Source organism: Oryctolagus cuniculus, chromosome 4 (assembly GCF_051225735.1).
Source record: "Oryctolagus cuniculus isolate XC-2025 breed Fujian yellow rabbit chromosome 4, ASM5122573v1, whole genome shotgun sequence".
In the NCBI taxonomy this organism is placed as follows: domain Eukaryota; kingdom Metazoa; phylum Chordata; class Mammalia; order Lagomorpha; family Leporidae; genus Oryctolagus; species Oryctolagus cuniculus.
Genome location: NC_142870.1, coordinates 64,689,456 through 64,713,384, shown reverse-complemented (window position 1 = coordinate 64,713,384; position 23,929 = coordinate 64,689,456). Strand labels below are relative to the sequence as shown.

Here is a 23,929-nt window from a genome sequence, read left to right as displayed (position 1 = left end):
TTTTCCTATCCCTGACTCTTACTTTTTTTTTCTTTCCTAAAAAGTATTATATCTCCAATGACTATAATAGAACAGGGCTGAGATTGGCCCTGTTTGACCAAAGTAGAGGCATTTAAAAGATATTAAAGTGATTGCTCTGTGCATTTGGCCACTCTAGCTGTAGTAAGCTTCTGAAATGAACTGGTAAAACAGGGTAGCTCTAAAAGGACTCTGTAACTCTAAAGAAGTATTTATAAGAATTTGTGACTGTATTTAATTATCAATGATTCTTCCATACTTTTGTTAAGGAAAACCATGAATACACTTATAATTGCTTTAGCTAATTTACTTAATATGTCTAACAAGTTCAGAGGTGAACTAGAGGTGAACTTTTAGCATCATGCAAGTGGTTTCATTCCTTATTTGTATTTTGTTAGGAGCTTTTATCAGTAACTTGGATAAAAACAATTTATGTATACTTCTCGAATTCATAATTGATTTTGTACTATAAAGGGTGTCTTAATTTCAGGTAACAAAATGTGAAAGAGTTGAAGTCCAAAATATAAATAAATGTTATATAGTCAATTAATAGACATGTATTTAAATTAAAAATATCCCAGAGGATTCCAATTCAATCCCATCAAGGTAGCATGTACCAATGCCATCTCACTAGTCCCAGTGATCGATTTCTGTTCACAATTGATCATAATGACAGGACTCGGAGCCAAAGGGAGCACATAAACAAAACTAGTGTCTGCAAATACTAGCTGACAGAATAAAAAAGGGAGAGAACGATCCAACATGGAAGCGAGATACACAGCAGACCCATAGAATGGCAGATGTCCTAAACAGCACTCTGGCCTTAGAATCAGCCCTTAAGGCACGCGGATCTGGCTGAAAAGCCCATGAGAGTATTTCAAGCATGGAAAGCCAAAACACTCTGGCAAAAAAAAAAAAAAAAAAAAAAAAAAAAAAAAACCACCAAAACCTAACTGACAGATCTCCGTGAGTGAGATCCCAGTGAAAAGAATGGGCCATCAAAGAAGGAGGTACCTTTCTCTGAAGGGAGGAGAGAACTTCCACTTTGACTATGACACTGTCGGAATAAGATCGAAGTCGGCGAACTCAAAAGGCTTCCATAGCCTTGGCAACTCATGACAAGAGCCTAGGGTGATTACTGATGCCATAAATAAGAGTGTCAGTTTGTTAAGTCAACAACAGGAGTCACTGTGCACTTACTCCTCATGGAGGATCTTTGTCCTTAATGTGCTGTACATTGTGATTTAATGCTATAACTAGTACTCAAACAGTATTTTTCACTTTGTGTTTCTATGTGGGAGCAAACTGTTGAAATCTTTACTTAATGTATGCTAAACTGATCTTCTGTATATAAAGAAAATCGAAAATGAATCTTGATGTGAATGGAAGGGGAGAGGGAGTGGGAAAGGGGAGGGTTGCAGGTGGGAGGGAAGTTGGGGGGGGGGGAGCCATTGTACTCCATAAGCTGTACTTTGGAAATTTATATTCATTAAATAAAAGTTAAAAAAAAGTAGAAATCCAAGTACCTAAAAAATAAATTAAAAATATCTATTTAGTAAGTGTAGATTTGATTATTATAAGAGTCCATAGATACTTTAATTGACACATGATTAATATAAGCTGAAAGTGTCACAGAGTTGTTAAAAGCAATTATGGAACTTGGTGAGCAGTGACAGAATCAACCATGCACATCCTGCTCATGTCATGTCTGGTGGAAAATACTCAGATACGGATCCCTTAGGAGGTTAATGAACTTACTGTCTGGCTTACAGGACAGTAACTTTCTATCTATCAAAAGATCTTCCCATGGAGACCATCCCATGGTTGAAAACATAAATGGTTGTTATTGGTAGTTGGAATTCCAGAAGGCAAAACTTGGCCAGAGTTAGGAGTCAGGAACTCCATCCCAGTCTCCCACATGGGTGGCAGGAACACAAGTACTTTGGTCATTGTCTGCTACCTCTGAGGTGCCTTGGTAGGAAGCAGTATTGGAAATGGAGGTAGGACTTGATCCCAGGTACTCTGCAGCTTACCCCACTGTGCCACAACAGCCACTCTTGACATAGATCACCTTTTATTATCTGTGTTTTAGTATAAGGATATTCAGAGAAGTCAAGTAGTAGAAATGTTCAACCACCTCACCGTTGACTCGGTGTTTCCATGACTAGAGTGTTCTGGAGAACTGAAACACCTGTGCTCTAGTGAATGTGTTTTCTGGGTGTACATTATATTTGCTCCTGTGAGAGTGAGTTTCCATCAAGTATTTTTCAGCTTCCCTATTGGGCATTGTTTGGGCACATGTCACTTGGTAGGAACATGGCAAGAACATTTAGTTTTCTTTGGTTGGACAGCAAAGGTGTGGTCCAATTACTAGATTTAATGTTCAGAATACCAAATCCAGTGTGCTCAGGACAGGTAATTTAGTTTCTCTGGAAAGATGTGGCATGAAGTATTGTTACTCAAAGAGGGCTGTGAGTGTGATATGAAATGAGTTGCTTGTGCCTTCCCACAGTGAAAGGAACTCCCTCCCAAAAGGAGCATGTGTTTGTCCCTGGAAGAGTCTGGATTGTAGAATGGATTATTTCTTTGGAAAGGATTTCTGCTGGGTGCTTTCTAAGGTCTATTTCAACTTAATAGACTTTATAAATTTGTAATTCTTGGAGTCTTAAATATTGTTTCTATAACACAGACAAGTTAATAGATGGCAGTGTTATTTGATCTAAGGCAACAAACATTACTGATTTTCTTTGCTTTTGAATCCGTTAGCTTTAGCAGTGAAACAACTTAACAGGCATTAGATACATGCACCTAGGAGAGAGAGGAGACTAAAATGGTCAATTTGGAAAGCCTTTTAAGAGAGAAATAGTCAAAGTGTCTGAAAAATTCCATCTTTCACTGTCACTCCTTTCCTGTAGACCCATACTACAGAATGTAAACCAAATAAGAGGGCCTTGGAGTTACCTATCTTTCATGAAAACAGTGTGGCCTTTTAAAAAGTCATTCAGGGACACTACCTTTATGGTCTGCTGCTGAATACTTGTAATACTGTGCTGCTTCTCATTTCAGAGGAGGGGAGACATTCTCTCCACCCTCATACCCTGCCCACCAAGAAAGAACAATAATTTTTTAACTTTTATTTAATAAATATAAATTTCCAAAGTACAGCTTATGGGTTACAATGGCTCCCCCCACCATAACCTCCCTCCCACCCACAACCATCCTATCTCCCGCTCCCTCTCCCATTCCATTCACATCAAGATTTATTTTCAATTATTTTTATATACAGAAGATTGATTTAGTATATATTAAGTAAAGAGTTCATCAGTTTGCACCCACACAGAAAGACAAAGTGTAAAATACTGTTTCAGTACTAGTTATAGCATTACTTCACATTGGACAACACATTAAGGACAGATCCCACATGAGGAGCAAGTACACAGTGACTCCTGTTGTTGACTTAGCAAATTGACACTCTTGTTTATGGTGTCAGTAATCTCCCTAGGCTCTTGTCATGAGTTGCCAAGGCTATGGAAGCCTTTTGAGTTCGCTGACTTCGATCTTATTCTGATAGTGTCATAGTCAAAGTGGAAGTTCTCTCCTCCCTTCAGAGAAAGGTACCTCCTTCTTTGATGGCCCATTCTTTCCACTGGGATCTCACTCACAGAGATCTTTCATTTAGGTCATTTTTTTTTCCTAGAGTGTCTTGGCTTTCCATGCCTAAAATACTCTCATGGGCTCTTCAGCCAGATCCAAATGCCTTAAGGGCTGATTGTGAGGCCAGAGTGCTGTTTAGGACATCTGCCCTTCTATGAGTCTGCTGTGTATCTCGCTTCCCATGTTGGATTGTTCTCTCCTTTTTAATTCTATCAGTTAGTATTAGCAGACCCTAAGAAAGACCAATAATTTTTGAATATTATCTCCTTTGTAAGCTGTTTGTCCTGTTCTATTACTAAACTTTTATAATATTGTTTAATTCTGCAATATAAGTTAGTGATTGGAAGCAAAGTTTGGACCAGCCAAATCTGAATTCGAATTTTGGCTTTGTCATTTCCAAGTTAGAGTCCTTCAGCAATCACTTAAGCCTTACTCTTCTCCATTGTGAATGCCAAATCTGCCGTTTAGGGTTGTTGACAGGATTAAAACAAAACTATGTCTTGTTTTACACACAAAAAACACAGAAAAATTCCTGGACTGTTTGTAAACCAACAGTACATGTAGCTATGCAAGAATGACACACTCTGTGTATCACTCTTGTAGGCATTAGTTCAGTACAAGCAACAACAAAACATTCCTGTCTTTTGGAGCTTACAGTCTATTGCGTATGTGTGAGACAGTAAGAAAATAAAACAGATAACAAACTATTAGGTAATTCTAAGTGCTATGAAGAGTAATAGAGCTGGGTTGGAAATCATTATGAGAAGATTGGGTGGCTATTTTGGCTCAAACATCGAGGTAATTTGTGCAGAGATCTGAATAAACTGAGGGTGAATGTGCTGGTTATCTGTCCTTGCATAACAAACCACCCCAAATTTAGTAGCTTAATAATAAAGGTCACCCTTTGTACCTCTTAGCTTCTGTGGCTCAGCAATTTGAAAGACTCTGTTTGGTTGAGTACTTTGGGACAGGTGTTTCTTGAAGTTACTGAGAGATTTTGAGTGAGGTTACTGGTATCTTGACTGGTGTAGAAGACCTGCTTTCAAGGTGGGCCACTCACAGTGCTGATAAACTGCTGCTTCTTTACACAGGCCACTGCACAGTCCTCCCTGAGTATTTTCATAGTGTAGGGTCTAACTTCCACTGGAATTAGCACTCCAGGAGAACAAAGTGGAAAATGCAACCTTTCAGAACCCACCCTCAGAAGTCACACATCGTCACTGCTGTGCTTATTTTGTCAGTAACACAGATCAGCCTCCATTAAATGTTGGCCACTAGTACACAAAGGCACAAATAGTAGGAGACAAAAACCCTTAGGGAATGTCTTGAAGGGAGGGTAACACAGTGAGTCATCTAAGAATTTTATGCAAAGATGGTTTTAGGAAAAGAGGATGGAAAGTGAAAAGGCAGGAATCAAATACTGATGTAACTAAAGGCCGGGACCTGTGTAGCGATAAGGCTGATGGGACAGATCAGGGAGAGCCTGGAACAATATGACAGGAGGAAGTGGCTGTGTTGAGAATGAAGTGACTTCTGAGCGTATGAGTAGCATTTCTTGATTAGGTTTTTAGAGATTACTCTGGCTTCTGAGTGGAGAATTAATTTCATGGTATAAGAGTGTCCCATTTTATTTAAGGAGCCTGAGCATCCATGAATGTTGGTATCTGTGGGGGTTCCAAGAACAATTTTCCATTGATACCAAGGGGCAGTTGGACTTCTTCAGCATAAAGCCTTTAAAATTACTCAGTGTTTCTTCTTATTTTTATTTCTCTTGAAAGCAAAGGGAAGCTTTGCTTTATTCTTAAAATAATGCAATTGATAAAAATTCAAATAATACAGAATTAGATATGGGAAAAATCTTAAGAAACAAGGTCTTCTTTGGAAATTGTGCTTCATCCTGTGCTGTGGCAATTCACAGTGTCTCCAAAGGGGAGCTTCTGCCAGAGGTTTCATACATATCCTCCAGATCACTTTCTGCACGTTTACACGCATATGCATGCACACGCACACACACACAGATCTTTTAAAAACATCCTGTTATCTACAATGTGTTCTTTTCATTTACAGTTCAATCTTGGTGTTTTTGTCACTTTAAATATATTGTATGATTTTCTGTGATTTATGTAACTTTTCTGATTGATGTACATTTAGAATTTTCAAGGTTCTCGTTGTTACTAAATGCTGAGCTGGACATGCTAAGCATATATATTTATGGAGTTATTTCTATAGAGGAAAGTACAGAAGTAAATTTCTGGGTCAAAAGATATATACACCATTAATTTTGATGACTGTTATTAATTTACTCTCTAAGAAATAGGAATCAATTTTCATATGAACAGCATGTAAGAGTGTCCTTTTATCTGTGAGGCAGAAACCAATTTACTCACATAACCACAGTGTACAAGAGTGCCCCTTTGTCTGACTCTAAATCAACATTTACTATTAATGGTATTTTCTTTTTTTTTCATTTTGCTACTATAATGGAGCAAACCTTTATATATTGTTTTATTTTTTGTGTCCCTCAATACTTTTCATTAACCTAATGTATTCTCACTCTTTTATAAAGAAAATAGCCAGTAAGTCATTTTATGTAGAAATCAGACCTAACTAAAATATTTTAATGTAGTTTTGTTGATGGAAAATGGTAGGAAGGTAGATGACTTGTGTGAAAATGAGTAAGAGTAGAGGCTGCAGGTCTACGATGTGTCAGAAGAAGGCGGGATTACAGAAAATGCAGAGAAAAATAGGAGGCAGAAGCTGTAGTAGGGTGTGGACAGAGGTGATACAAATGCAAGGCTTGGGAAATGGAGAGTCCGTTAGTAGGAAAAAATCTATGAGGAAGTATTAGACTGATGGAGGTTCCTGAATCTGGGTCGAAATTTGCTTAAAGTCTTTCCTTCTTGAAAATGAACACATGCATTACACTGGATTTACAAAGGTATGTACATGCAATTCTTGGGTAGCTTTTAAAACTTTTAGGGAACAGTTAGAAAGTTACATTGTCAACCAGCATGCAGATCAGCTGTGATCATGTTATCTCATGGAGGCAGACATGGAGGAAAGCCCATGTTTTGGTCTTTGATGTTGAAAACTAAGCTACAATGCAGAGTTGGTACCCTTTATACAACCTTTACTTTCTATGGCTATAAACACATATAAAAATACTTTATTCATATCATCTTTGAAGGCTTATCTCAAAATTTAAACGGGCAGAGTTATACACACACACACACACATACACACACACATACACACAGGGGGCAGGGGGAGGGAGAGGGGTGAGAGATTCTTCCAGCCACTAGTTTAATTCCCAAATGGCTGCAACAACCAGGGCTGGGCCAGGCTGAAGCCAGGAGCTGGGAGCTTCATCTAGGTCTCATAGTTGGGTCATCCTCCACTGATTTCCCAGGTGCATCAGCAGGGAGCTGGATCAAAAGTGGAGAAAGAGGAACATAAACTGGATTCCATATGGAAAGCTGGCATTTCAGGTGGTGGCTTAATCTAATACACTACAACACTGGTCCCTAAGTCTCCCCTGGATTTCATTTTGATTTTTTTATAAAAGGTTTGGTTTGATTTAAAATGCATTATTCAAGACAGATTATGTGGTTGATATGTGATTTTTAAAAATTTATGAGTCAGGATATAGTGACGAATAGTTTTATACTATAAAACCCAAGTTTTACTGTTTTATAAATGTAATATATTAATGTGGAATAATATCCATAATTGACCTAAGAGGATAATGTTCACTGTAAGTGAAAATCAAGGGGAAAAAACTATCAATTATCACTATGACTTATATTTTATAGGTGTTTCTTTTAACTAGTTAATTGTATAATTGTACCTGCAAATGAACAGTTAGCAGTAACAGATATAGTTAGCTATTGTGATTCCAATGATTTATTAAACCACTGAAGTAGAGAAATATAGGATATGTTATTTTTCAACATTAGCCTTTTTTTGTAAGTAACTTAACAGATACCTGCAAATCCTTCGAATTCTTAAAACTAAGCCATCCAGCTATACATTTCATGTTCTTAATGCATTTTCCCTCCAAACTGCACACTGAGGGAATTAGATAATAATAACACATATTAAGGAGCAGCAAGATGGCAGAATAGGAAGGGAGCACACTGATAGTCCGGAAAGAGACAGTTTAATGAAAGTGGAGATACTGCATGTTCAAGGAAGAGTTGGGGAAGAAACAACAGTGGAAACTCTTTTGGAACTAGTGATCCACAGTGGACCTGCATGGAGGACGTGGGAGCCCACGGCTCAGGACACCAGTGCCAGAATCAATGCACCAGCGCTGGAACGTGAGGTGAGCCGAACCTCAATAGCCCAAGACACTGGCAGAAAGCAGAAAGAGGAGACTAGAGGGAATGAAGCTTGAAACCCCGTGGGGAAAAGTTCACCAGGCTAATTAGAAAAGATAGAGAGAAAAAAAAAAGTGACCCATACGGACACGAGTTTCTCTCTCTCCGCTCACCTCTCAAAGGTGAGCAAGACAAAGAGCAGGCGCCATTTTGGACATACGTCATAAGCGGCATGACCTCAGGGCTGTACCCGCCCTCAGCCTAGCAGAAAACCTGACTCTGGGGTGGGGTGAAATAACAGGAGATTAGGACCTAGTGAATGTGTGGTGCTAATGAACTGAGACTGTGAAAAAAGAGACGGTGGGGGAGAGAACTCATAGAATTCATGTGAGTACTCTCCAGAGATGCTACAATTTAGTAACCTTGGCAACCCAGTGGGCGACTGCAAGAGAATTTGAGCCCACACTGAGGGTAGCATGGATTCCCTGTGGGGTCCTTGGGAAAGAGCTTCTGATCTCTGGCTCCTGTGGGTATATCATTCACCTGCTAACTACCTTCAATTCCGCTCAGCTGTGCAGAATTACTTCCCTTCTGAACAAAAAAAAATTTACCACACCTACCCTGGGAGTGTCACCTTTAACCCTTAACCCTGAGGAACCAAACAGAGTTCTCTGGCCACACCCATCTCAAGCCTCTAAGGCTCCATCAAAAGCAGACAGTCCACTTAATACAGTCATAGTATAACAAGAAAAAAAAACACCAGAGCAAGGTAAGAAGAATCCAAAGCATATCTCCACAATGCCAAGCATCAAATGCAGAAACCGAGGAAAGAAGAACAAGGAAGACATTATGGTACCCCCAAATGAACAAGACACCCCAAACCAAGATTATGAAGATGATGAGATGGAAGAAATGCAAGATACGGATTTCAAAAAATTTATGATAAGAACATTTAGAAGTTTTCAAAAAGAAATGCTTGAGCTACAGAATTCCTTACTGGACAGAATAGAAAATCTGTCTAGTGAAAATGAAGTCTTAAGGAGGAATCAAAATGAAATGCAGAAACTAGTAAAACAGGAAAGTGTGATAGTGAAGAGAAATCAAAATGAAATGAAGAACTCAATAGATCAAATGACAAACACATTAGAGAAGCTTAAAAACAGAGTCAGTGAAACAGAAGAGAGAATATCGGACTTAGAAGACAGAGCACAGGAAAGTATACAGTCAAACCAAAGAAAAGAAGAGGAAATTAGAAATCTAAAAAATATTGTTAGGAATCTACAGGATACTATTAAAAAACAGAACATTCGGGTTCTAGGAGTTCCTGAAGGCATGGAGAGAGAGAAAGGATTAGAAGGCCTTTTTAGTGAGATACTAGCAGAGAACTTTCTGGGTTTGGAGAAGGACAGAGACATCCTAGTACAGGAAGCTTATAGAACCCCTAGTAAACATGACCAAAAGAGATCCTCACCGCGACATGTAGTAAATAAACTCTCCACAGTGAAACATAAAGAAAAGATCCTAAAATGTGCAAGAGAGAAACGTCAGATTACTCTCAGAGGATCTCCAATTAGACTCACAGCAGACTTCTCATCAGAAACCATACAAGCTAGAAGGGAATGGCGAGACATAGCCCAGGTACTAAGAGAGAAAAACTGCCAGCCCAGAATATTATATCCTGCAAAGCTATCATTTGTGAATGAAGGTGAAATAAAGACCTTTCATAGCAAACAGAAATTGAAAGAATTTGTCACCACTCGTCCAGCCCTGCAAAAGATGCTTAAAGATGTGTTACACACAGAAACACAGAAACATGGTCATCAATATGAAAGAAGGTAAAGGAAGGAAACCTCACAGCAAAAGATCACAGGAAGGTCAAAGCATATATTAGAAAATATCTTTGGGAAATGGCAGGGCAAAGTTACTGCTTACCAATAGTCACATTGAATGTTAATGGCCTGAACTGTCCAGTTAAAAGACACCACTTGGCTGATTGGGTTAAGGAACAAAACCCATCTATTTGCTGCTTACAAAAAATACATCTTTCCAACAAAGATCCATACAGACTGAAAGTGAAAGCCTGGAAAGAGATATACCCAGCCAACAGAAATGAAAAAAGAGTGGGCGTAGCCATTTTAATATCGGACAACATAAACTTTACCACAAAAACTTAGGAGAGACAAAGAGTGGCACTATATAATGATTAAGGGATCAATTCAACAGGAAGATATAATGATTATCAATGTATATGCACCTAACTGCAGGGCACCGGTTGATTTAAAAGATTTGCTAAGGGACTTAAAGGGAGACTTAGACCCCAATACAATAGTACTGGGGTACTCCACTCTCAGAAACAGACAGATAAACAGGACAGAAGATCAACAAGGAGACAGTAGATTTAAATGACACTGTAGCCCAAATGGATCTAACAGATATCTATAGAAGTTTTCATCCTACACATAAGGAATTTACATTCTTCTCAGCAGTGCATGGAACCTTCTCTAGGATTAACCACATACTAGGCCATAAAGCAAGTCTCAGCAAATTCGAAAGAATTGCAATCATACGACGTAGCTTCTCAGATCATAAAGGAATGAAGTTGGAAATTAGCAACTCAGGAATCCCTAGAACATATGTAAACACATGGAGATTAAACAACATGCTCCTGAATGAACACTGGGTCATAGAAGTAATCAAAAGAGAAATCAAAAACTTTCTGGAAGTAAATGAGGATAACAACACAACATACCAAAACTTATGGGATACAGCAAAAGCAGTGTTAAGAGGAAAGTTTATAGCACTAGGTGCCTACATCAAGAAATTGGAGAGGCACCAAATAGATGAGTTTTCAATTCATCTCAAGGATTTAGAAGCAATCCAGATGCAAATCTAGTAGGAGAAGAGAAATAATTAAAATCAGAGAAGAAATCAATAGGATTGAATCAAAAAAAAAATTACAAAAAATCAGCCAAATGAGGAGCTGGTTTTTTGGAAAAATAAACAAAATTGACACCCCATTGGCCCAACTAACTAAAAAAAGAAGAGAAAAGACCAAATCAATAAAATCAGAGATGAAAAGGGAAACATAACAGCAGACACCACAGAAATAAAAAGAATCATCAGAAATTACTACAAGGACTTGTATGCCAGCAAACAGGGAACTCTGTCAGAAATGGATAGATTCCTGGACACACGCAACCTTCCTAAATTGAACCAGGAAGACATCAAAAACCTAAACAGACCCATAACTGAGACAGAAATTGAAACAGTAATAAAGGCCCTACCAACAAAAAAAAGCCCAGGACCAGATGGATTCACTGATGAATTCTACCAGACATTTAAAGAAGAACTAACTCCAATTCTTCTCAAACTATTCAGAACAATCGAAAAAGAGGAATCCTCCCAAATTCTTTCTATGAAGCCAGCATCACCTTAATTCCTAAGCCGGAAAAAGATACAACATTAAAGAGAATTACAGACCAGTATCCCTGATGAACATAGATGCAAAAATCCTCAGTGAAGTTCTGGCCTCAACACATCGGAAAGATCATCCACCCAGACCAAGTGGGATTTATCCCTGGTATGCAGGGACGGTTCAGTGTTCGCAAACCAATCAATGTGATACACCACATTAACAGACTGCAGAAGAAAAACCATATGATTATCTCAATAGATGCAGAGAAAGCATTCGATAAGATTCAACACCCGTTCATGATGAAAACTCTAAGCAAACTGGGTTTGGAAGGAACATTCCTCAATACAATCAAAGCAATTTATGAAAAACCCTTGGCCACATCCTATTGAATGGGGAAAAGTTGGAAGTATTTCCACTGAGATCTGGTACCAGACAGGGATGTCCACTCTCACCACTGCTATTCAATATAGTTCTGGAAGTCTTAGCCAGAGCCATCAGGCAAGAAAAAGAAATTAAAGGGATACAAATTGGGAAGGAAGAACTCAAACTATCCCTCTTTGCAGATGATATGATTCTTTATTTAGGGGATCCAAAAAACTCTACTAAGAGACTATTGGAACTCATAGAAGAGTTTGGCAAAGTAGCAGGATATAAAATCAGTGCACAAAATTCAACAGCCTTTGTGTACACAGGAAATGCCATGGCAGAGAAAGAACTTCTAAGATCAATCCTATTCACAATAGCTACAAAAACAATCAAATTCTTTGGAATAAACTTAACCAAGGACGTTAAAGATCTCTACAATGAGAATAACAAAACCTTATAGGAAGAAATAGAAGAGGATATCAAGAAATGGAAACATCTTCCATGCTCATGAATTGGAAGAATCAATATCATCAAAATGTCCATTCTCCCAAAAGCAATTTATACATTCAATGTGATACCAATCAAAGTACTGAAGACCTTCTTCTCAGATCTAGAAAAAATGATGCTGAAATTCATATGGAGACACAGGAGACCTTGAATAGCTAAAGCAATCTTGCACAACCAAAACAAAGCTGGAGGCATCACAATACCAGATTTCAGGACGTACTACAGGGCAGTTGTTATCAAAACAGCATGGTACTGGTACAGAAACAGGTGGATAGACCAATGGAACAGAATAGAAACACCAGAAATCAATCCAAACATCTATAGCCAACTTATATTTGATCAAGGATCCAAAACCAATCCCTGGAGTAAGGACAGTCTATTCAATAAATGGTGCTGGGAAAATGGGATTTCCACGTGCAGAAGCATGAAGCAAGACCCCTACCTTTCACCTTACACAAAAATCCACTCAACATGGATTGAAGAGCTAAATCTATGACCTGACATCATCAAATTATTAGCATTGGAGGAACTCTGCAAGATATAGGTACCGGCAAAGACTTCTTTCAAAAGACCCTAGAAGCACAGGGAGTCAAAGCCAAAATTATTGGTTGAACTCTGTAATTAACACACAATTATTCTTAGGTGTTTAAATTTTAACTGAAAAGTGATCCCTGTTAGGAATTTGGAAAACATCATGTTGAGTGAAATAAGCCAGTCCCAAAGGGACAAATACCACTTGTTCTCCTTGATAGGTGACAACTAACTGAGCACCAAAATGGAAACCTGTTAAAGTGAAATGAACACTATGAGAAATGGTGACTTGATCAGCCCTCACCCTGACTGTTAATGAGCAGCTTAATATGTTATCCCTCTTAGTATCTTTTTATGTTTGTTCTACTTGATACTTTTGGTTGAATACTGTAATCAATACACAATTCTTCTTAAGTGCTGAAACTTAACTGAAAAATGATCGCTGTTAAATATAAGAGTGGGAATAAGAGACGGAAGAGATGTGCAATTCGGGACATGCTCAAGCTGACTTGCCTCAAACGGCAGAGTTAGAAACATACCAGGGGATTCCAATTCAGTCCCATCAAGGTGGCATGTACCAATGACATCTCACTAGTCCCAGTGATCAATTTCTGTTCACAATTGATCATAATGATAGGACTAAGAACCAAAGGGATCACATAAACAAGACTAATGTCTGCAAATACTAGCTGATAGAATCAAAAAGGGAGAGAATGATCCAACATGGGAAGTGAGATACACAGCAGACGCATAGAATGGCAGATGTCTTAAACAGCACTCTGGCCTCATAATCAGCCCTTAAGGCATGCGGATCTGGCTGAAAAGCCCATGAGAGTATTTCAGGCATGGAAAGCCAAGACACTCTGGGGGAAAAGAAAACCTAAATGAAAGATCTCCGTGAGTGAGATCCCAATGGAAAGAAGGAGGTACCTTTCTCTGAAGGGAGAAGAGAACTTCCACTTTGACCATGGTCTTGTCTAAAAATGATCAGAGTCAGTGAACTCAGGGGGCTTCCATAGCCTTGGCAGCTCATGACAAGAGCCTAGGGTGATTACTGATGCCAAAAACAAGAGTGTCAATTTGTTAAGTCAACAACAGGAGTCACTGTGCACTTCTCCTCATGTAGGATCTTTGTCCTTAGTGTGCTGTACATTGAGAGTTAATGCTATAACTAGTACTCAAACAGTATTTTTCACTTTATGTTTCTGTGTGGGAGCAAACTGTGTGTGCTAAACTGATCTTCTGTACATAAAGAGAAACGAAAATGAATCTTGATGTGAATGGAAGGGGAGAGGGAGTGGATAAGGGGAGGGTTGTGGGTTGGAGGGATGTTATGGGGGGAAGCCATTGCGATCAATATTCTGTACTTTGGAAATTTATATTCATTAAATAAAAGTTAAAAAAAAGCCAAAATTAACATTTGGGATTGCATCAAATTGAGAAGTTTCTGTACTGCAAAAGGAACAGTTAGAAAAGTGAAGAGGCAACCGACAGAATGGGAAACAATATTTGCAAACTATGCAACAGATAAAGGGTTGATAACCAGAATCTACAAAGAGATCAAGAAACTCCACAACATCAAAACAAACAACCCACTTAAGAGATGGGCCAAGGACCTCAATAGACACTTTTCAAAAGAGGAAATCCACATGGCCAACAGGCACATGAAAAAATGCTCAAGATCACTAGCAATCAGGGATATGCAAATCAAAACCACAATGAGGTTTCACCTCACCCCGGTTAGAATGGCTCACATTCAGAAATCTACCAACAACAGATGCTGGAGAGGATGTGGGGAAAAAGGGACACTAACCCACTGTTGGTGGGAATGCAAACTGGTTAAGCCACTATGGAAGTCAGTCTGGAGAGTCCTCAGAAACCTGAACATAACACTACCATACTACCCAGCCATCCCACTCCTTGGAATTTACCCAAAGGAAATTAAATTGGCAAACAAAAAGTTGTCTGCACATTCATGTTTATTGCAGCTCAATTCACGATAGCTAAGACCTGGAACCAAGCCAAATGCCCATCAACAGTAGACTGGATAAAGAAATTATGGGACATGTACTCTATAGAATACTATACAGCAGTCTAAAACAATGAAATCTGGTCATTTGCAACAAAATGGAGGAATCTGGAACACATCATGCTGAGTGAAATAAGCCAGTGCCAGAGGGACAAATATCATATGTTCTCCCTGATCAGCGACAACTAAGTGAGCACCAAAGGGGAAACCTGTTGAAGTGAAATGGACACTATGAGAAACAGTGACTTGATCAGCCCTTGTCCTGATGGTTGATGTACAATATAATACTTTATCCCTTTTAGTATTTTTTTTCTTCCAGTACTATTTGTTGACCTCTGTAATTAACACACAATTATTCTTAGGTGTTTAAATTTTAACTGAAAAGTGGTCCCTGTTAAATATAATAGTGGGAATAAGAGCGGGAGGAGATGTACAATTTGGGACATGCTCAATTGGACTTGCCCCAAATGGTGGAGTTAGAAATGTGCCAGTGGATCCCAATATAATTCCATCTAGGTTGCATGTACCAATGCCATCTCACTAGTCCAAGTGATCAATTTCAGTTCACAACTGATCACACTGATAGGTCTAAGAGTCACAGGGATCACAGAAAGAGGACTAGTGTCTGCTAATACTAACTGATATAATCAAAAGGGAGAGAATGATCCAACATGGGAAGTGGGATACACAGAAGACTCATAGAATGGTAGATGTCCTAAACAGCACTCTTGCCTCAGAATCAGCCCTTAAGGCATTTGGATCTGGCTGAAGAGCCCATGAAAAGTATTTTAGGCATGGAAAGCCAATGCACTCTGGCAAAAACAAAAGAAAATAAAAACAAACAAAACCTAAATGAAAGATCTCTGCAAGTGTGATCCCAGTGGAAAGAACGGGTCATCAAAGGAGGAGGTACCTTTCTCTGAAGGGAGGAGAGAACTTCCTCTTTGGCTATGACCCTGTCTGAATAAGATCGAATTTGGCAAACTCAGAAGGCTTCCATAGCCTTGGCAACTCATGACTAGAGCCTAGGGAGATTACTGACGCCATACACAAGAGTGTCAATTTGCTAAGTCAACAACAGGAGTCACTGTGTACTTGCTCCTCATGTGGGATCTGTCCTTAATGTGTTGTTCAATGTGAAGTAATGCTATAACGAGTACTGAAACAGTATTTTACACTTTGTGTTTCTGTGTGGGTGCAAAGTGATGAAATCTTTACTTAATATATACTGAATTGATCTTCTGTATATAAAGATAATTGAAAATGAATCTTGATGTGAATGGAATGGGAGAGGGAGTGGGAGATGGGAAGGGTGAGAGCGAGAGGGAAGTTATTGGGGGGGGGACCATTTTAATCCATAAACTGCACTTTGGAAATTTATATTTACTAAATAAAAGTTAAAAAAAAACACATATTAAGTAGATACTATGAATTGACAAGATTCTAAGTGTTTTAGTATGCTCACGTATTTAATTCTCATAATCATGTCTTAAGATAGATACCATTGTTTTCATCCCCATTTGCAGATAAGGAAGTGAAATCACAGTAAATGAAGGAGTTTGGCTATTCCTACTAGTGTGGAGTATACCTAGGTCTTTAACCATGGCAGGTATTCTCCAGACAGTTCAACTGTTAACATTTGATCATGAATCTGTTCTGTCTTGGATATATCTGTATTGCTTCTTCTGAGATAGTGGAAGGGAATCTTAAATAAACAGACTACAAACAGACTCCAGCTAAAAATATTTAAATTATATGTGGCCTGCAAGCAATCAGTGAGGAGTCTGCATTTCTGCTTATGTTGTTTGCAAGTCAAAACTTACAAAGGCAATTCTAGACAGAGTTATCATTTAAAAACTATCACTACCTGCATTCATCCCATGGGCTGGCAAATCTTTTTTGTGAAAGACCTGATAGTAAAGATGCAGGCACATTCATTCATTTTGCTTATTCTCGCATTTTACATTTCTGTTTTTCTTTAAACAGCGCTTTGAAAATGGAAGAGCCATTTTTAGTTTGTAACAAAAAAAGGAAACATTGACTCAATTTGGGTGTATTTTGACTATGTCTGGTGTAGACTGTCTGCACATATAGAACCTCCTCTCTGCCTGACCAACCATCTCCTTTTGTGTATGCTGTGAAACATATTGTTTTCAAGAAAAGGTTTACAGTTCTTCATTCACCACTTACTGAACATTCACTGCCTTTATTAGTCAGGGTTCTCCAGAGAAACAGAACCAACGGGATACATATATAAAGAGTTGTATAAGAGGGAATTTGTCATGGGCATCGTCTCATAATCTGCTGACTGCAAGTTGAAGGTCCAGGAAGGTCAGTGGTGTGATTGAATCTAAGTTCAAAGGTCTGAGAACCAAGGGAGGCAATAGTGTAACTCAGTCTGAGGGCAAAGCCTGAGAACCTGGAATTCTGATGTCCTGTAGTAGCAGAAGCTGGATGTTCCAGTTAAGGCTGAGGTTGCAAATTAGCTTTTCTTCTACCTTTCTGTTGTATTTGGACCCTCAGTGGGCTGGTCATTGAGGGCCCTCATTGGTGAGGGTGGATCTTCTTTACTAAGTCTATTGATGGAAATGCTTATCTCTTCTGGAAAAGACTCAAGATATACCCACAAATAATGTTTTACCAGCTATCTGGGCACCCTTACCTCAGTCAAATAACTCATAAAATTTGTAAACATTTCAAATATCATATAATGGTGAACTCCTGATAAGATAGTGGTTTGAGGCAAAAGTCTCAATAAGATTGAGCTGTACAGAGAGTAGTACGGGGCTTTAAGCGTTCTCAGGCCAAATATTTTTCTGGAATGTTTCTCTCCATGATGATTTAAACCTAGATTTAAAACTGTGGTTCCAAGAAACTGCTGTAACAAATGCACATAACTTCTATTGCATTCAGAGCTGCTGTATGCAGATTTTCTTACCTATACTTTGTTCTCTTCAAGTTTATACATGAATACTATATAAATTTTCTCCCTGCTTTGATTGTTCTAGGCATCTTTGCTGTCACTAAAACAGCCAACATTGAAATCAAGCTTCTCAGCAATAAAGTACAAAGTGGGCTTTTAACAGTTTAATATGATGTATTACTGTATGGTTTTGAGCATTTAATTACAGATAATTGGGGACTGGGAGGAGCAGTTTATCCAATATCAGTGGTGATCTTAATAAGAAGGTTTTGCATAGTAACCGGAAACTTTGATAACAGAGTGGTCTCATAAACATTTTTCTTTTAAAAAGAATTACCCTGTTTTACATGTGGGCAGAGATTTTCTGATCTCTCCTGAAGTTCCTTAATACCAAAAGTGAAATTGCCAGGTATTGAAAGGCAAGGAATTTCCTCTCAGGAATAATGTTTATTCATTTACCAACTATCTTTAACTTACTTGATGAATCTTTGTTAGTAATTATGTATCTCTCGAGTATATACTTTTAGTGAAGAATTTACTCGCATTGTGCATTTTTAAATGATCATCTGTCTTGATTATGTTCTTCTCTTTTCTTTCCAGAAAGTATTTGTATGTTACATCTTCCTTTAAAGGAGTATTTAAAAATGAAGTTAAAAAGGCAGAAGAAGCAGTAAAGATTGGTATGTAATTACCCGTGGCCTACACGTTATTTTTCATCTATTTGGCAAATGTTAATTGTGCACTTATTATGAGATATGAACTACTCCAAGCGTTATAGGAACTACCACAATTAATCCAACATAGTTCCTACTTGTATGGAGCATTGCAAAACGTGCTTCATCTCTGGGTTTGTTTAATTATAATTATAATATTATTATAATCATGATCCTGAACACATTTAGCATTCAGTTGGTGTAGATCAGTCTATATTGCTAAAAATTAGAAACTCTAGTTGTCATAATGCTGTTAGGGACAAGCATGGCATCTACTTTAAGAAGAATTCTCTGCTCATTCATTCATTTTTTGGTGGAAACAAATCTACATTTTCCCAGTCTTCTGGGAGTGAGGATTGGCGTACATCCTTATTTTGTGGTTTTTGAGAGCATTTTCAGTCAACCACAGATTCATGCATGACTTTTGAATTTGTCTCTGTGTATATATATCCTATAAATTGTTATGCATAAGAAAAAAACCAATGGAAAGAAAACTTACAATGTCTAAGAGCTGTGAAAAGAACATAGAGTTTCTTGAGATGAAGATCTGTGTGCCATTTTCACTGGTCATGGCTACATGGACAGAAAGTGTTCACTTAAGGTTGTTTGAGAGAAGTTTACTATCTTGCTTTTGCTTGTAGCCGAACTTGTATTGAAAGAAGCACAAATCAAAGTAAACCAGCTTGACAGAACTTCTTTGTCTTCTGCCAAGGTAAGACATGTAAAGAGTATTCTTAAATGGCAAACAGTGTCATTTGTTTTTTCCTGTGCATACTTGTCTCTTATCATTTACCTTTTAAACTTTTAAACACAGATGGACATAGAAGATTAAGTTGATTTTAACACAGATAAACAAAATAGATGAATGCAGAGAAGGGAGAGGAAACCCAGCAAGTGTGTGGGGGAGGGGTGGGATGGGGAAGGCTGAGACTGAGAGCAAGGATGCATCAGACATGGGGGGAATACAGGGTGCCATTCATGTTACTGGATGCTTATTAATAAATTTGGAATATTAATAAGCCTTGAGGGCTCTTTCCTAATATTCAGAGAAGAATTCTGAATAGTGGCATAAATGAACGAGGCAGCATGACAAGTTTTAAGCTTTTTTTTTCAGGGAGAGAAATGCATAGGAGAGTGAGAGCCTTGTCTAAGAAGGAAAGGGAAATCTGGATTCATACCAAGCACCATGGAGCCAGCCATGTGGAGGCGCATGCAGGCCAGGAGGCATGGGGCAGGTGGCCTGAATGCCACACGCCAGAAAGCCACGGGGGCTGCAAGCAGATCCAGGGCAAAAGGACAAAAGGGCAAAAGGGCTGGGCCCACCACGTCCCAGGCCTTTAATCCACTTCCAAAGAGGAGTGGTTAATTAGCCTGATTGGCAGGTGGGCACACAGGTGTGGCCAGGTAGGGGCACAAGGTCACACTGGGGCATGGTGTAGGCGTGGTTTTTCAGCTCACAAACCTGATCAATTTTATTCTGTATGCCTGCGTACAACAGTGGGAGAAGCATCACAACCAATTTCATCAAAGTGAAACGGAAAGTTAATACTAGAAAAGGCTAAAATAATGAAAATCTAGCAGAAAACTACCAGCCTATAAAATCTTTTTGAAAGTATCTTTTCAAATTATAGCTCCTTGTGGACCCAAATAAATGGGGAAAGCAGGAAGAAGACTAATAAGCAATCTTTCTTTCTATGGCTGGGAATTCTACACCATAATTATGAATATTAATAACAATGCTTCTAGCTTACAAAGCTCTTTTCTTATGAGTTGCTCCACACGGTTCATAAACATTCTCTGTCATCCTTGCGAAATGCCCATGAGTAAGATAAGTTATAAAGAACTATTATTATTAATTATAATCCATGGCAACTAGGAGAAAAAGAATATTACTGTAGGACCTGTATTGTAAGTTTACTAATTTTTTCCAAAAATATAGAACAAACCTTTTCCACCATAGTGAATCACTAAGCAACTTTCATTGTCTTGCATACAAAGGGATAAGTAGGAATAAGCAGAAAAAAATACCCTCTGTCACCATTCATGCATCATCTGTCATGGACTAACTATATGAATCTATTAGTGATTTTTCTTTAAACTTTCTAAGTCTAGTGCTAAGTTTGATAAACAGCTCTCAAATCCAATGATCATGAGTAAGGGATAAAATTAAAGAGAAGCACATGGTAATGCCCCAAACCAGATCTATCCAAACCTTTCTCAAAATTCTCTTACTTTTGTTTTGTTTTGTTTTTGGTAAAGGTAAATCTATCTTATCGATTTTTTGTTTTGTTAAGTTTTTAAAAATTTTGTCTTTCAGAAATCAATTCCCTTTCCTTATGTATTTGGGAGTGAAAGAAACTGACTATTTCTATTGGGTCAGGACCTTGCTTTCTTCTTGCCTTAACTTGTTACGTCTCACTGTCCCTTTGCTCTGTGCTCTGAGGGCACCGACAGGATGGTTGGGGAAGTCTTTGACCAGTTTGCTTTGTTGTTCTGATGCATTTTGGTTTCTTTAATGTTGAGAAGAGAGCAAAGCAGAATGTCCTGAACTTTTGACCTCTTAAATTCTTCCAGGCAATAGAATTTGAAATGAAATACTTACCAGTCATTTTCCATTTTCTTTCACTTGAAAGACAATGAAAATAATGTTCAATCAGTGGTATACCCATAAAAAAGAGATGCCTTTCTTTCATATCTGGTGAATTAAACACAATGAAAGTTTATTCTTATTTGTGAAAACTGTGATAAAGAATTGTTTCCTTTCTTCTTGGCTAGAGGGGGCATACTAGAGATAGGGTAGTGAATGAGCCAGTAAATCAAATAATTAAAGGAGTAGATAAGAAAGACAACTGGGTGCTGGTATTGATGCACGTGAAAGGCAAAAAGCTTAGGAATGAGGTTTCCTATAAAGGGAGAAGTATCCAAGCAGTTTCTTTCGCTTATTAACAAAAGCTTTTAATTGCCTTCTCTTTCTATAGAAGCTTTAGTCATCACATAATTGAGCATTTCCTGTTTTTGCAGACAAAAGCCAAAGCCAGGGTGCACTGAATAACTCACCCACATTTTCAGGTAGCTTATGTCAAAGCCATTATGCCATTGTAAGGAATAAAATTTCTTCCTTCTAAAAAGCAGAGAGGACACCTGAATACGTGCAAAAAAAAAAAAAATGCAGTGGGCTAGCATTCTGTTTACCTTCTAAGCTATTGGAACTTAGTCATTTGTCAACTGCTTGTTGAGTATCTACCATGGCAAAACTGCAGTAGGCAATGTGACCTATCATTGTTAGTCTTGAAGCATTTGGATAATAGGATAATATGAAATTCACCTTTCATCACTTCAGTGGCTTTATGTCCTCCCATAAAACAATGTTCTTTTTTAGGATGAATTACAGAAAGCTTTGGAGGATGTAGAAGCAAAGCAAATGAATCTTACAAAGAAACGAAGGTAAGGCATAAGGTTTTCTGTTTGCAGGAATCCTCTATGATGTTAAAACAAACTCTTATGTCTAAGAAGGAAGATACTGTTGTTACTGTGACAATTTCTCTTTCGCATCTTGTGCTGTTTTGTAATTCTAATCTGAATATGATCAAGGTTCCTCCAGCCAAGATAAGCAATGGAAAATATTTTTGAAGTATATATTTTAATGTGCACAAATACGTCTGCAGTATAGTAAAACTTCTGGAAAAAGAATGAAAAATTAGATCAGCATTTGATTGGATGAAAATACTTAGATGAAGAACTACCCAGGGAATCAGCTGACAATCTCACTGTCTCTCTGTATGCTGTGCCATTCAACTCTAAAGGCTTGATCTCTGTTCTCTTCCTTTGTCTAGTAGCTGAAAATTTAAGATATGAAATAGTGTTCCAGTAAGTGTATCGCTTATAGAGTCAGAATAGAAACAGCAAGTCTGTGTTAACAAAATCACATATTTTCATTTTTTTTCTTTTTGACAGGCAGAGTGAAGAGTGAGAGAGAGACAGAGAGAAAGGGCTTCCTTTTGCAGTTGGTTCACCCTCCAATGGCCGCCGTGGCCGGCGCACTGCGGCCGGTGCACCGCGCTGATCCAATGGCAGGAGCCAGGTGCTTCTCCTGGTCTCCCATGGGGTGCAGGGCCCAAGTACTTGGGCCATCCTCCACTACACTCCCGGGCCACAGCAGAGAGCTGGGCTGGAAGAGGGGCAACCGGGACAGAATCCGGCACCCCGACTGGGACTAGAACCCGGTGTGCCAGCGCCGCTAGGTGGAGGATTAGCCTAGTGAGCCACGGCGCCAGTCATATATTTTCATTTGTAAGGTTGATTTGCTTTCTCTAGCTCAAATGCTAAAATTATTATTATTGTCCAAATAGGATCAGACTTTGAAAACTGCAGTATCTTTGAGAAATTATTTTTAGGGAAGTATGTTAAGGATGTAGCATTTTGTTTGGTCAACCATGCACTATCATATAACCATAGCTCTTCTCAGAACAAATTTGAAATATTAATTATGCATTTATGAAAATAAATTTGAAAAATTTTACTTAACATTTATCAAAGTAATTTAAATAGGTGTCACAGAAATTTTAGTTGACAAAATCCTTTCTAAAGTAATTAGAAAGAAAAACCTTTCTGTTAACTTGTTTATAATTACAGTAAAATATATGAAAAGTGGCCCATGCACAACTTATTAATAATACTGCTAGTTGCTCTGAATTTGTTTTCATAGAAAAATTCTGCTTCAAAAAATCTGAAAACAGTATATCACTCAATATCGCAGAATGATTTTGTCATATCCTAAATTACTTTGTTTTAGGGTCTCTTTTATATAATTGGTACTTTGTATTGTTGAAGATTTGGGATCTTGTTAATGAATTGAGATTTCTTGGAAAAAAGTGTGGCCTCTATGTGTTTAGCTTTATATGTACACACATTTAAAAAACACATACTACTCCAAGTCTGCTTCCTGAGAAAGCCTAATGTGCTATGTGTCCACATAGAAGGGCTAACAGATTGCCCTTGTCTTTTCATGATATAAACATTTAATCAGTCCAGTGAATTTGTTTTATTGCGTGGTCATGACCTGAAAATCAAAAGTGTGTGGAGTATGAGGAGCCTCAGGGTGAATGCAGGGGAAGAATTTTATTTGGTGCCATTCTTGGTTGGGAAAGGAAAATAACAATTGTTATGGACCTAACCTATTCCAGGTTTATATTTAACATTATCTCTTAGTCCTCATGATATGCTGAGTGACCAGGGAGGAGTCATTTTTGTGTTTCAGGTGAGACAGAAAGGTTTAAGTGGCTCATTCATAGGCACAGTTACTACAAAGACGTTGTGTTTGAAGCAAGAGCTGCCTCTCATACCAAGGCACTTTTCAGAACTCCTGTTACTATCCTTGTTTTTATTGTAGCTTACTGGTTCTCAATTTCTGTTTGTATACTTTTAATAGAAAAGTCACCCAAAACAGTGTAGAAT

At 38.2% G+C, this 23,929-nt stretch overlaps 1 protein-coding gene across 1 annotated transcript in view; it reads left to right on the top strand.

Moving 5' to 3' along the window:
* The window catches only part of MORC1 (MORC family CW-type zinc finger 1), a 218,496-nt gene that overhangs the window by 59,403 nt on the left and 135,164 nt on the right, over positions 1-23,929 (top strand). The window contains exons 10-12 of the mRNA XM_089330742.1: positions 18,363-18,442; positions 19,117-19,187; positions 21,855-21,919. Coding sequence (XP_089186868.1) covers positions 18,363-18,442; positions 19,117-19,187; positions 21,855-21,919 — 216 coding nt within the window. The remainder of the gene's footprint in view (positions 1-18,362; positions 18,443-19,116; positions 19,188-21,854; positions 21,920-23,929) is intronic.